The 13,250-nt window shown below is 41.4% G+C and overlaps 1 protein-coding gene across 2 annotated transcripts in view; it reads right to left on the bottom strand.

Moving 5' to 3' along the window:
• The window catches only part of Ca8 (carbonic anhydrase 8), a 96,980-nt gene that overhangs the window by 26,934 nt on the left and 56,796 nt on the right, over positions 1-13,250 (bottom strand). For both annotated transcript variants that reach the window (XM_037202427.1, XM_028878519.2), the window contains exons 4-7: positions 7,463-7,558; positions 3,598-3,660; positions 2,607-2,655; positions 1,282-1,394 (exon numbers count right to left, since the gene is read on the bottom strand). In XM_037202427.1, coding sequence (XP_037058322.1) covers positions 1,282-1,394; positions 2,607-2,655; positions 3,598-3,660; positions 7,463-7,558 — 321 coding nt within the window. The remainder of the gene's footprint in view (positions 1-1,281; positions 1,395-2,606; positions 2,656-3,597; positions 3,661-7,462; positions 7,559-13,250) is intronic.

Here is a 13,250-nt window from a genome sequence, read left to right as displayed (position 1 = left end):
TAAAGTGTTCCCTAGACAAGCAGAAATTGAAAATGCTAAGTATAAGATTTCAAAGAATTAACGCTAAAACAAGGGGTGCTGAAAGTGGAAGAAATGGTCTTCTCCAGCAAACAGCCCACCAACTGGTTATCCAACACCAAATGGTCAGCCCTGGAGAAGCACACACAAGTAACATTATGAAGACTAAGCAGGTTGTATTTATGTATTTATGAATATATATGTATTTACATATATATATATACACTTATGTAACAATATAATGAAAAAAGAGGCCATTAACTTGAAGGATGGGGGGGTACATGGGAGGGTTTGGAGGGAGGGAATTATGTAATTATAATCTCAAAAAAATAAATATTTTTAAAATAGAAATAATGCTAGCAAAAGAATCAATCTAGAAGTTAGTAAACTTGAGCCTCTTAGCTTCAAGAAATGATGAGATATAAAGAAATCATAAAACTTTACTGAAGAAAACTTGGTGTTTTCTTCTTCTATTTCTTAAGTGTTTGGGGTTTGGTGATGAAGGAAAAATACAGCTTTTGAGAATATAATGCTCATATCCAGAGCTATAACTCCAGCCCCTTCAAAATCACTAAGCACATCCCAGAGGTGCTGACTCATGGTTTCCCAGCTAACATCCAGACAAAACTTACTCGGGTGTCTCTGCTCCCTGTGGATTAGCATTGGTCTTTTTTTCTTCTTTTGTAGAGTGCATCTTGCTACTGAGTCTTAAACTCCTATCCTGAGATGACACTACCACCTTAGCTTCCCTGTGGATGTGAGTCCCCACAGATGGCTTTCCTTAGCATTTAGAGAATCTATATAGAACCCCAGATAGCAGGGAACGATCCAGAATATCCCAGGACTTTCTTTCTGGCTTTCTTGCACACCTTAACACATCGAAGTGTTTTGAACACTGCGAAAGAGCTATCACATGCCTATGAAATAATCAGCAGTCTCACTCTATTTCCAGAACCATCTCTTTCCCACACCTGGAAAAATCCATATAGAGGAATGGACAGACTAATCAAAAGTTTGACTATTTCACAGTGATTTCTATTCACTCTATAAAAACTAACTTTTAAAACACAGATCACAAATGAGCCTTGGTTTTGTCCATCCTTGACCTTTCCATTGCTTTCCCTGGCTCATGACAGTCAACTTTGATCTGAAAGTTATGACTGATCTAACCGGAACAAAAGCATAAAATAGATATTTTCCATTTACAGAAAGAATATTTGACCTCAGGACTTCACTCTGAAAGATTCAAAGGTACATACTCACCTGCAACTGGGATATAGTTAAAGGGTATCGGAATAATATCCAGGTAACTCCTTCACTGCAAGGTGGGATAGTAAGGGAGCCTTCGTAGACCCAGTAATCCCGCAGAAGAGGGTCTGTGCAAACATATGGACATGTTATGAAAGGGAACATTGATGGCCTTAAGACTCCAGCAATGATTTCCAAAATGGCAGTCTGTCACTTCTCAGATGGATGACATTTTTAAGCTAGAGCCTTCTATGCAAATTCTTAATCTGCCATTTATAAAGAAAACATTATTAATTCCCTCTATATTTACAGAGATTTCTATCAGTGGCTTATATCTATCAAGCTTAATACATTTAGGAAACTACTACCCATTTTTTATATTAAATGATTCACACCTGATATCTATTGAACTATGTCAAATAATATTTAGAGTAGTATAAATCAATTTATTGAATCATCACAACAAAGAAATGAGTCACATTAGTCCCATTTTATAAAGGGAAAGTAAGTTACAGAATGTGAATAATTTGTCCAAGATCACACAAAACTGGCAGAGGATTTGAACCCAAGCAGTCTGCTTTCAAAGACTGTGGTTTTAAACATCTATTTGAGCTATCTTTACATCACTACTTCAGCAGCACATTACTAAAATCCTAATAAGAAAAAAGAAGTCACAGATTTGAACTCCTCAGCACTGCCTTAGAGGAATTCAGAATTAAATACTCTGAAGGAAGGGCTCAGTATATGAGGGAAACTGGTTTGTGACAGAGCAGTTGAGTGTAGGAAGAAGACACGACGGACCAATCTCCTTGGCTTTGTCTGAGACACTATGGGACAGCACACAATCCAAGCAGAGAAATGTGGAGACAATTTTTTTTTTATATATATTAAAAAACACCTTGAACTCCAAGGTGTATTCAGAGTGTTTTATGTGTAAGTATTACCTGTGCATACAATTAGAATATTTAAATCGTGATGCTGTAAGAAAGTGACCTTATAAAATTAGATATAAAGTTTATTTCATTCTAAAAATGATCTGATAGTCTTAGCACTGTGATTTGATAGTTGCGGGTACTTTATACTGAGTTAACAATTTTACATTTTACAAATGATGTCACTGCGAATGTTCTTCCTGGAATATGGAAGCAGTAGCAAGGGTTTCCTAACATTCAAAAGGTTTCCTGCCTTATCAACATGATCTGGAACTTGTACCTGCTATGGAGAACAGAAATTGCAAAGCAACTTTATTAATTAGTAATGTGTGATTATGAACACTCTGAGGAAAATAGTGTGGCGACACACCCAGTTCAAGTCCATTTCAGGGCACCAGACATGCTTACCTGGTAACAAAGTGTTAGGATTAAAGCAGGGTATTGTTTTGGATTTTCCCTGAAAAAGGAAAAGAAGTTCAGGACATGCTAATGTAAAATTTGTAATTTTTTAGCAAAAAGTATTAAAACTAAGGGTTTACTTTCAAGTCTTTTGTGATGGTCTTGCCAAGTCCCAATATTCGTCAGTAGACCACTCTTTTCTCATTGGAGTGAGATCAGTTGGATCTAACAAAATACACCTGCTCTGAGTCTATGGCTGTTTGCTCTTGAATTTAAATTCCTCCTATAATGCCTGGCATAGAGTGTACCACTGGGGCCTACTGGCCCCACAGGAATATTTTTACTAAAACAGATGCCATGGGAAAAGTTATCAGAGGAAGTCCATTCCTCACCTCCGGAACTCAGCAGGGCCTGGCCGCTCAAAGCCTCCACATCCTAAGTTCAGGATGAGCCTTTTTGGGGATGGTCTCTGAGCCTTTGGAGTACCCCCACCCTTGGTAAGATCTTTTCCTATACCTGAAGCCTTGGGCCATGCCATATTTAAGGTGACCATCTGGGGTTTTCAATCTGGCCCTTGGGTCTGGCCCTGGGAGCTTCACACCAATGTGAGCTGGTGTGTTAATCCCGGAAATACAAGGATGCCTTCTTGGGCTCAGTGAGAGAAACAACAGCAGGGTTTAAGATGCCAGGGGAAATTAACAAGGCAACTCAGGCTTAACGGACCAGTCTCTGAAAAAAATCCCTAGACATCAAGGGTCATGAGAGCTCCCCTAGTTCGCATCATGTTAGGAATACTGGGAGCCCAGGAGAAGCATCAGGGGACTTGCTCCGAGTCCCCCTAGACTCAATCTGTGTCCCTTTCCCAGTATCACATTGAGTTAAACCTCAACTGTTAACTCTAGCAACTATTCAGAGTCCTATAAGTCCCTTCTAGAGAATTATCAAGCCTAAAGAGGGTCGCTGGGAACTCATATTGAAGTTCTTTTAAATAATGACTTACCTTATACTGGATATCCTGGAGTATCTCAGTCACTGCCTTCAAGCCAACATGCTCCTTCCCTATCTGAAATACACAAATATTTCAAAAATATTTGTGAAAGCACAAATGTGAAAAATATTGAAAAAGCACAAATCACAAATACACTTTTTAATGCTTAGCTTTTATCCAAAGTAACTTCCAGAAACAAGACTCCAGTCCACCTGAATGGCCTTCTTGGAAACTAATAACCTTTCTATTTATGATCAGGTCAAAAACTAAAGGTAATTGAAATTGTAAAAGCTTGTGCAATATAATACCAGTGAATCTATCCAAACTCATCTTGCTACAGATATTTATTACTCATTGTGTCATATGTAATATATAGAATCATAAAAGTTTGCTATAGAAAAGAGTCATAAGTAGTTCTGGAGTAAAGTGATGCAATATGTGTCTAAACTCTTGCCTGTTTTCTGTTTGTTTGTTTGTTTGTTTGTTTGTTTAAGACAGGTTCTCTCTAACCAGCCCTAGCTTGAAACTTGGTATATAGTCCAGGCTGGCCTCAGACATTAGCCTTTATCTGCCTCTGCCTCCTGGATGCTAGGATTAAAGACATACACCAACATGCCCAGATTTCTCATTTTTATTTATTTACATATTTTGCCTTGTATTCTTGCCTTTGACATTTAGAGAGCAATGTCATAAATATTTCAACAAGTTGAAAATTTTCATTAATTCAGAGGTGCATATAATATTTCATATGCCAAAGTTATCAAAATTAAAATATCTCTGGATTACTGCTGATCACTAGTCAATAACCTCTTCTTCATTCTTAGTAAGATACAACTGTTTTTCAAAGATTTCTACTTTAAATATATATATTTCTACTTCAAATATCTATATACTTATATCGATATATAACTTATATATTATAATGAGATGTAACATATAATTATACATTAACATGTTACATATGTATTATATATTATGTATAAATATGTAATATAAAGTAATGCTCAAAAACACTGATACTTGAAATACGTTTTCTGGCACTTAGTGTTCTTGTCTTTATAAATGTTTAGTGCCACCTGATTGCTACTTTCAGCCTGCTTCCAGTGGACCCTAACATTGGAGAGGAAGAGAGAGTAGAGCCCAGGATTATCTCAGCTAGACAGGCACCACTACACTAGGCTTTTTCTATGTACATAGACGTCTGAAGAATGACCTGGGAGAAGCTAGGGTAGCTGTCAACACACACACACCTTTGTTTCTCCTCGTGTTAACTGTGAAATGTGCAAAAGAAAGAAACAATGAACTAAGAATGGCCAGTCAGCTCAATGTAATAAAAAACTTCCTGAGATGGGCTCTAAAAACAGAAAATAAAATTCTAAGGTTTAAAAAGCATCCTTTGTAAATATATGCATGAACACAAAAGCCAACATCTCAGCCAGAAGCCTTCCCTGGTCTTCAGGAGAAGGGGACCCTCCTCACTTTCATGGTTTCACCAGAAGACAGCTCTTGGAGGCAGGACTGTCTGGTTTGGGTCAATTTTCCCTTCATGAATCTCCTGTCGGACCATAAGCACTGAGAGTCGTCCACATCAGAACAATGTGAAGCCATACAATATAGGGGTCCAGACGTGAGCTCTCACACTGCACTGACCGGCTCAGCCTCCACCTCTGACACGGCCGCACGTTAGCGCCATGATCTGACTGCTTTTTAAACTTCTATTCCTCCTTCCTGCTATTTTGAAATTTTCAATTCCCCCTCTTTCTGATCAAGCTTATACATCTGCCCAGCCCCCTGTCCTCTGTTCTCTCCATTTGCTGACTGTTGGCAGTCAACTCAGCCCCTTGATTCATCCCTTCTCATTAAACTGAATGACTTCTTTTCTACCACTGAGTTCTTCCATCCCTTTATCCTCCTAAATCACCTGCTCTTCAGTTGATCATCACAACAATTTGCAAGAATGGTCTTTGCTCCTATGCGGATGGAGAATAATCCCTCAGGTGCTGTTTCACCTAACCCATGCTGTCCAGCCCTCGGTGGGTTTGCCTCATAGAATGTCTATTATCTCTCTCGCCTGGCTGCTTCAAAGCCAAACCCTGCGTTCAGATCCCTCTTACTCTATAACATGCTTCGTGTGTCTCAGAAGAATGGCAGGCGCCAAACATGAGTGTCCCTAACTCCCTGCCCTCTCTTCACCTAAGGAAAGTGGCTGCTCTGTAGGAGGCCTATATCCAGGTAGCTGAGCAGATGTCCCGTGCTCCATACTCTCTCTTCCCCTGTAAGATGCCTCTGCATTTGCCAGCCAGTCTTTTCCCTGTGTATTTTTTAAACTGCGTCTGCACTAGCTCATCTTGCTCAGAAGCAAAGCACAAGTCCTCAGATTTCAAATCTGCCACTAGATTTTGCTCCTTTGCCCCTTTCTCATTCGAGTCAAGCTTGTAGAAACAAGTCCGCACTCAGCACCCTCCTCCTCTGGCCTTCCATTGCTGTGGCCAGGGCACCAGCCTGGGATGTGGAGACTCAGCCCCTTTCTTCTCTGCATCCCCTGACATTCACCAGCCACTCCTTACTGGGTGCGATTTCACTCTCACAGGTTATGCGACTTCTTCCTGAGAAAAACATTTGTACACAGCCACCTGAGGCTTTCCTCACAGCAAACACATGGAGGCAAGAGCATCTGTACACATTCTGGGGCTTTCCATGACTACAAGTATGTTCCTGGAAACACAGGGGCTAGTCCCAGGAGGCTAGGTTTGCAACCCAGGTCCCCTTAGTCCGCAGACCTTTACACGCGGAGGATCAGACAGTAGAAACATTAAACGGTCATACCTAATTCAGTTCTCAAAGCCACTGTGTACCAAGTCTGATCATGAACTCACCTGTCCCATCTCGCCGCACGATGACTTGTGTCCCTATGCTTGTTATCCTTACTCTCACTCCTAAATGACGATATAATGCCCTCCACTGCCTCAACTTCATCAGCTTGATGTTCCACTCACTTTTCCAGGTCACAGAAAAGGGTCTTTTTAAATAAATTAATTCTTCTATGTGCTAAAAGTCAAAAGCATTCTGCCAATAATTTGTAATTCCTTTCTACCTATATAATAGTTGTAGAGCTAAAGGAAATAGCCCTGTGCCTATGTAATCATGAAGTAAAGAGCAAGAAAAGAATTTCAATTTAAATTGCAAGAATTACTTTTAATTCTGTCCATGGGCCCCAGACGCTCTTCTGAGACCCAGGGGCTGCTAAAATTCCCAAGGACCCTTTCACCTCTAATAAGTCTTTTATCGTATCATGTAGCTGAGGATGAAGTTTAAAACTCACCATAGGATATCTTTTAAATTTCTACTTTACAGCACATGGGTCCATTTTATGTGTCTGATAAACTATATAACATTCTCTGCCATCACAGAGCTCAATGCCCATTTTAGACTAGTTAAGTCTGCCATGGTCTTTGCCAGTCTTACTTTTATCATTGTTTTCTATAAAGCATTTCAAGTCATCTTTAAGTGAAAATTATTAATAACAAAAAGACAAGGTGATTCACTACATAATTTTATTATTGATTTTTCTTAGATATTTTTAGTAAGCCCGGGTCTAAAAATTTTTTTCCTAAATAAAATGAAGTCTGACTTCAGGAAACATTTTCTAAGTTGTTTCTCCAAAGACCCCAGATACCACTCTGAAGGAAACGTCTGATAAAAAGTGAACTATTTTATACAAGAAATGCAGCTTGCATCTCGTGAACTATTATTATATCAGTGTTTATTTGTGTTTCATCTGACCTCCAAGTAACAAAATTGCGAACTGAAATAATATTTGACAAAATGACTTAGAGAAAGCATTGCTAAACGTCACTGCACAGCAAACGATTCTCACCTGGACGAACAGCGCAATGATGGCAATGCCGTGCGGCTTCCCAACCGCCTCGTCGATGCTGCCAAAGAGCGTGGAGTTCCAGTGGATCAGGTGGAGCTGGGGGCGAAACACGGACAGCGTCACTTCACGTACTACTCAGAAAAGCAGGCAGTAGCCCACCCTCAGAATCTACATGGTACTGAGCACAAAAAAGAATCAATCAGTCATAATTGCACTGCTGCTCCAAGAGAAGCCCCCCTATTTCTGTTGCTCGGGGCAACTCAAAGATTTCACACTGGATGAGCTGTCTTTCTTTAAATCCAGGCCCTACGGGTTGCCGGGGAGCAAAACTGCAGGTCTAGACAAACACCATTACTCGTGTGAAGGATGAAGGCAGGGCGTGCATGCTCAGTGGTGGAGTGGTCTATGCTGAAGGTCCTAAGTGTGAACCCTAGTGCCGACAGAGAGGGGAGATGAGATTGTGACCTGAAAAAACTGCCCAGCATTTCCAGAAGGAAATTTTAAAAAGCTATTCTCAAAATCTGGTAAACTATTTCAATTCTCTGAGAATATCCAGAAACAGCAAACTGTTGGGGGAGGGGCCATATTTTTAGGAAAAGGTCATTTCTTTGACAACAGATAAAACCTTATCTGCAAAGCAATAGCAACACCTTGCAAGACTGTGTGGCTCTCAGGCCTCTCTAGAATGGGCACTTGTTCCTACAGCAGTCATACACACTGTAAGCAGCCAAATCGGGTTCCCACATGACCTTCACATGCACCCCACCCCTCAACCTTCCACACCACTCACACAAAATAAATGAAGGAAAATTTAGACACTTTCTCATTTAAAAAGCAATTTCTCTCTCACCAGAAATAAAAGCTTACCTAATATTTGATCACTATACATTTTAACATTTAATTTAATTTCTAAAAAGACTACCATAAGGATAGCCTAAAATTTTGTTGTCAACTGTTGGATTTGTCTGCAAGCTTTTAGCTTAGTATTTTTATGGGTCCCTTGACTGCGAGAACAAGTAGGTCTCTGACTCTGGTGCCTGCTCTTGGGACTCATTTCCTCCTGTTGGGGTGCCATGCCCAACTTTGATAAGATAGGTTATCTTCTTATATATATTTATTTTGTCATGTTCGGTTGCTGTCTCTCAGAAGCCTCTTCTTTTCTAATGAGAGACAGAAAGGAAGTGGGTCCAGAGGGGAGAGAAGGTAGGGAGGAGCAGAGGGAGGGGAAACTATAATCAGGATATACTGTATGAGAAAAGAATCTATTTTTAATAAAAAGAACAAAAAATGAAAACATTAAAAATAAAACTGACCACTAGAGGGAGGTAGCAAAATCAGTAATGGAGTCAGCCACTTGAGGCCAGGCTTGGAAAGCTCACCAGGATTGTAACTGTCCAGTGTTAACTATCGAGGCACTGCCTTTCTGAATGCAACCTCCTATCACTTCTCAATTAATAATAACATGGAGAATAATTCTAAGCTTTCTTCTGTGGCTGCAACAATGGCTTTCCAAAGCCCTGTGGTACAGATAAGGGCCGGTGGCTTCTGGTAGATCAACAAAGCTCTGAGCCCTCCTCCGGCAGAAGGTATTTTTAGTCATCATATTACAGAGCTTAAAGGACATTTTCTTCTCATAGCAATTTTATTGGGCACTTTTTTTTTGAGAAATAAAACATTAACATACTTTTTAAAAGCATGAGTTTTATTTTCTGTTTGTTTGGGGTGTGGAGCCTAGTTTGGTTTGCTACTCTTCCCAACTCAGCCGAGTCACCGCTCACACCTGCCCTTCAGAGACACTTGCACACCTTTTAAGCACTTTAAGAGCCTCAAGGGTCCCCACTCTCTCCATATGCACAGTGCATGGTGACTGTTTCAAAGAGTCTGTACACAGAGGGGGCAAAGGGGGACCTTCTAGGAAGGGAACCTAAAAAAACCAAATGATCAAGGTCAGCCTACAACCTGTCACACAGACAGGTGTCATGATCAAGGTCAGCCTACAACCTGTCACACAGACAGGTGTCATGATCAAGGTCAGCCTACAGCCTGCCACATGGACAGAAGGTGTCTTGATATGTAGTGAAGATGGCATGTGCTTCTGTGTTCTTCCTCCCAGTAACCCTTAACTACAAATAATCATGATTAAAACATCAGGCAAAACATCTGGCCAGGACATCTCAGAACTGTCAAAATTATTAAAAAGAAAGAGAGAAAATGGTACAGACAACAGGAAGTAAAGAACCCCACAGCACTACCAGTAATTAGGTATCATAAATGAGATTTTGAGACAAAAGGAAATTCCCTAAAAATTAAGGAAATTTGAATAAAATATAGACCTAATAATGTATCAGTGTTAGCCCACTAACTCCAACAAATGTATGCTGATAGGAGAAAATTGCTATGGGACACACAGAAATTTTTTTTGTATTATCATCACAATTTTTCAGCAAATCTTAAACTGTTATAAAAAATGGTGATTTTTCTATCCCTTAAAGAAAAATAAGGGAAACACTAGCATTTCAGCCATCTCAAGATAAAACAGACAGCAGCTATCTGTGTCCCCACCTGTCTAACACAATAATTCAAAATAAAAGTAGCAAAGGAGTCTTGACAACCTGTTCTCCTTGGAGACCTGGTGGCTCAGGACCAAGAAGATTCCATCTCAAAGTCAACAAGCAGCCCTCACTCTGACACCAAAGGACCATAATGGTCCTGAGACTTTATCTTCTTCTGAAGACAAAAGAGAGACTCCATCTCCACATGAAAAGAGATTAGATGGCCAACTCAAATTCCAGGCCAGTTTCCTGCTATGGCCCACAGCAGTAACCAGATACAGGGTCTGTGGCACAGCACACTACATGTTTGCTGCTTCTCAGCATTGGGCTTGCTCTGCTCTTCAAGGCTCTCCATCTACACTCCTTCTCTGAGGGACACTGTCATAGCATGCTACAGACTGGAAGGCTACAGCAGCAGGAATTCATTTCTCATACTTCCAGAGGCTGCAAGGATGGGAATGAGGTGCTGGCACAATCGTCTGCATGTGAGGCTTCTGTGCGTGGCCTGCAGGAGGCTTTCTCCATGTTGTTACATGGTCTCCCCTACATAGGTGACTGTGTCCTAATCATTGCTTCTTACAAGGACACGGTTATACTGGATGAGGACCTGTGCATATGTGTCCTTTCCTACTTACCTCTGTAAAGAATTGATTTCAAATACACTCATATCACATGCACTGGAAATCACGAGGGACACAATTCTGTTCATAACCTCGTCCATCTGTCTCACCTGAGGTAAGCAAGCTTGACTAGCTGCAACCATTTTGAGTTGCAACCACCATGCCTGCCCTGAGAAGCCACCATGCGCTTTCCTGCAGCACTGTTTCCAGCTCACTGGCATGTGGAGTTCTAGGACCAGACCCCAGTACTGCCACCACCAGGAAGGTGCCTGGTAGCTTCACTGCCACTTGAGATAAATCAAGTAATGGCAGCTTGGGTGAAGCCAGTTTTCATGGCCACTCTCTAAGTTTCTCCTTCTCACCCAAGTCATGGGAATCACTGTGTGCCTGCCCCTCTTTGGCCACACTTCCGTCGGTGAGTTCTCCATGGTGCTTTATAACACCCTGTCAGCCTGATTCTTCAGTCTCCAGGCACCTTCCGCCTCTGGCAGCCAGGTTTTCACATGGGATTTTCCCAGAACACTCCCCTTTCCTGTCTTGCAATCATAGCACGGTTTGTTTGCATTTCAAACACTTGGTTCATTCCAATTATGTCTTTTCTCCCCAGCCCCTCCTTTATTCCTCTCATTTTAGCAGTTCTTCCTTAGATGAATGTTGGTTCAGTTCCTTAAATCAAAGACACAGAAACAGGGAAATCACCAAAGCAAAGGAAGAACTGGAAGAGCTTTGTGGGAACTTAAGTTTGCCAATAATAAGAGGGGGCTGGAAGGAAGGGGGTCAGACACAAGGTGCTTTAGAGTTTTTCATCGTTCTAATATGAAACACTAAAGCAGCACAGGATTACAATGGTAATAATACCTTACTTAGAAGCAATCAAACTTCCCCGACAACCTCTTTTCTTCAAAGGCCTTTCTGGCAGCAGGGAGAACACACCAGAGGCTGGAATACAAGAAAGGTGGGGCCACAGGAGCTACCACAGGAAAACCGCAACAGGGTTTTCAGCAGGTAGCTTTGGGTGGGAAGAGGGGTAGGGCTGGGAGTCAGGGCCCTGCTGTGTAGGCCAGGCTAGCATAGCACTTACTGCACAGCCCAGGCTAGCATAGCACTTACTGCACAGCCCAGGCTAGCCTTAAACTCATGGTATCTTTCTCCTTCCTCAGCCTCCAGAGGCTGAGACTACAGGCAAGCACCACCATGCCTAGCTTTTAGTATAGTCACTTTTGTGTTAGGTTGTTATAGAGCTAAGCTATAGAGTTCAGTTTGGCCAAACTCCAGTCCAAATATTGTTGTGAAGGTATTTTGTAGCTGCGGTTACTATTTAAATTAACAGACCTTAAGAAAATCTAGTTGCCTTCCATAGCATTGGTCAGCCTTATCCATTGAGTTGAATGCCTTGAGAACAACTTGAGTAGGAAAAAATCTTGCCTCCAGGACAAGACAGAATCCTGCTTGTTTCTCACTGAAACTCCAACTACAAGGCCAATTTCTGCAAGAATGTCCCACCTCCAGCCTGCCCTGGTGATGTGGGTCTTGCCACCCCTCAATCACAGAGACCAACTCCGTAATGTAAATCCTTGCCTTCTCTCTCCTTTCTTCTCGATTCTTCCTCCCCTCTCCCTCACCCCACCCTTTCCCTGAGGACAAGGGAGTAATACAGGTTATACAAACAAAAAAGAGAAGAGACCAACAGGGGTCTACATCTGAAGAAGGCTAGCAGCAGGGGCATGAGGAGAAACAGCCTGGTGGCCAGATGGGCAGCACATTGAATCTGCTCCTCTAGGACTGAAGGGGTGGGGGGCAATGCTCCTGGATAGACAGGATTATAGCTTCTGCTACTTGTTTTTACCACATGCCTTTTCAGTTCATTTCTGCTACACATTACAAAATACATAATACATACAGTACTCTTTCTTATCAGTGGTGTCTTTTCCATATTTACAGTTACCTGTGGCCAAAAAACTAAGCAGAAATTGTGTTTGAAATAGCTTTACCAAACTCATTATTATAATTTAACTCTTATTATTAGTTATTGGTACTCTGTACTGTGTCTAATTGACAAATCACTCTATCATTGGTATTTATATATCTGGAAACCAGTTCATACATATGGGATTAGAAAGATCCAGCTTCAGTCATCTACTGGAGGTCTTGGAACAAATACCCCCAGATAAAGAGAGACTTTATTAATACGATAATGCATAACTACAATTTTTTGTAGAATGCACATGTATTATGGTTTCTTCCAGTGGAGACAGTTCAACAAAGGACTCTGGAGACAAATGGGTTTGAATCGAAACCTACACACTAAGGCTGTAGTTTACAAAGTGATGAGCAGCTGGAAAGGGAGATGAAGCCACTTTCCCCCCATCGTCTTATGAACTGGCTTCTGAGAGGCCCAAGTAGACAGGAGTGGAAGGGCCTCAGTAGATAAACTTCAAAGGCAAACATGGCGAGGAAAAGGGCAGACTTATGGGGGCGTGACTGACTACTACAAGGGCAGAGGGAAAAACTGCAACCTGAGCCCCTGCAACTCTGGACTCTCAGAAGCAAGGCACTACCTCTCACAGACCTCAGCCAGAATTACAGGCGCAAGATTCTCCTTTCAGCCCGGCAGCT

Source organism: Peromyscus leucopus, chromosome 2, assembly GCF_004664715.2.
Source record: "Peromyscus leucopus breed LL Stock chromosome 2, UCI_PerLeu_2.1, whole genome shotgun sequence".
NCBI lineage: Eukaryota > Metazoa > Chordata > Mammalia > Rodentia > Cricetidae > Peromyscus > Peromyscus leucopus.
Note: the sequence above shows the minus strand (reverse complement) of the source record. Positions and strands in the feature narration are given on the sequence as shown.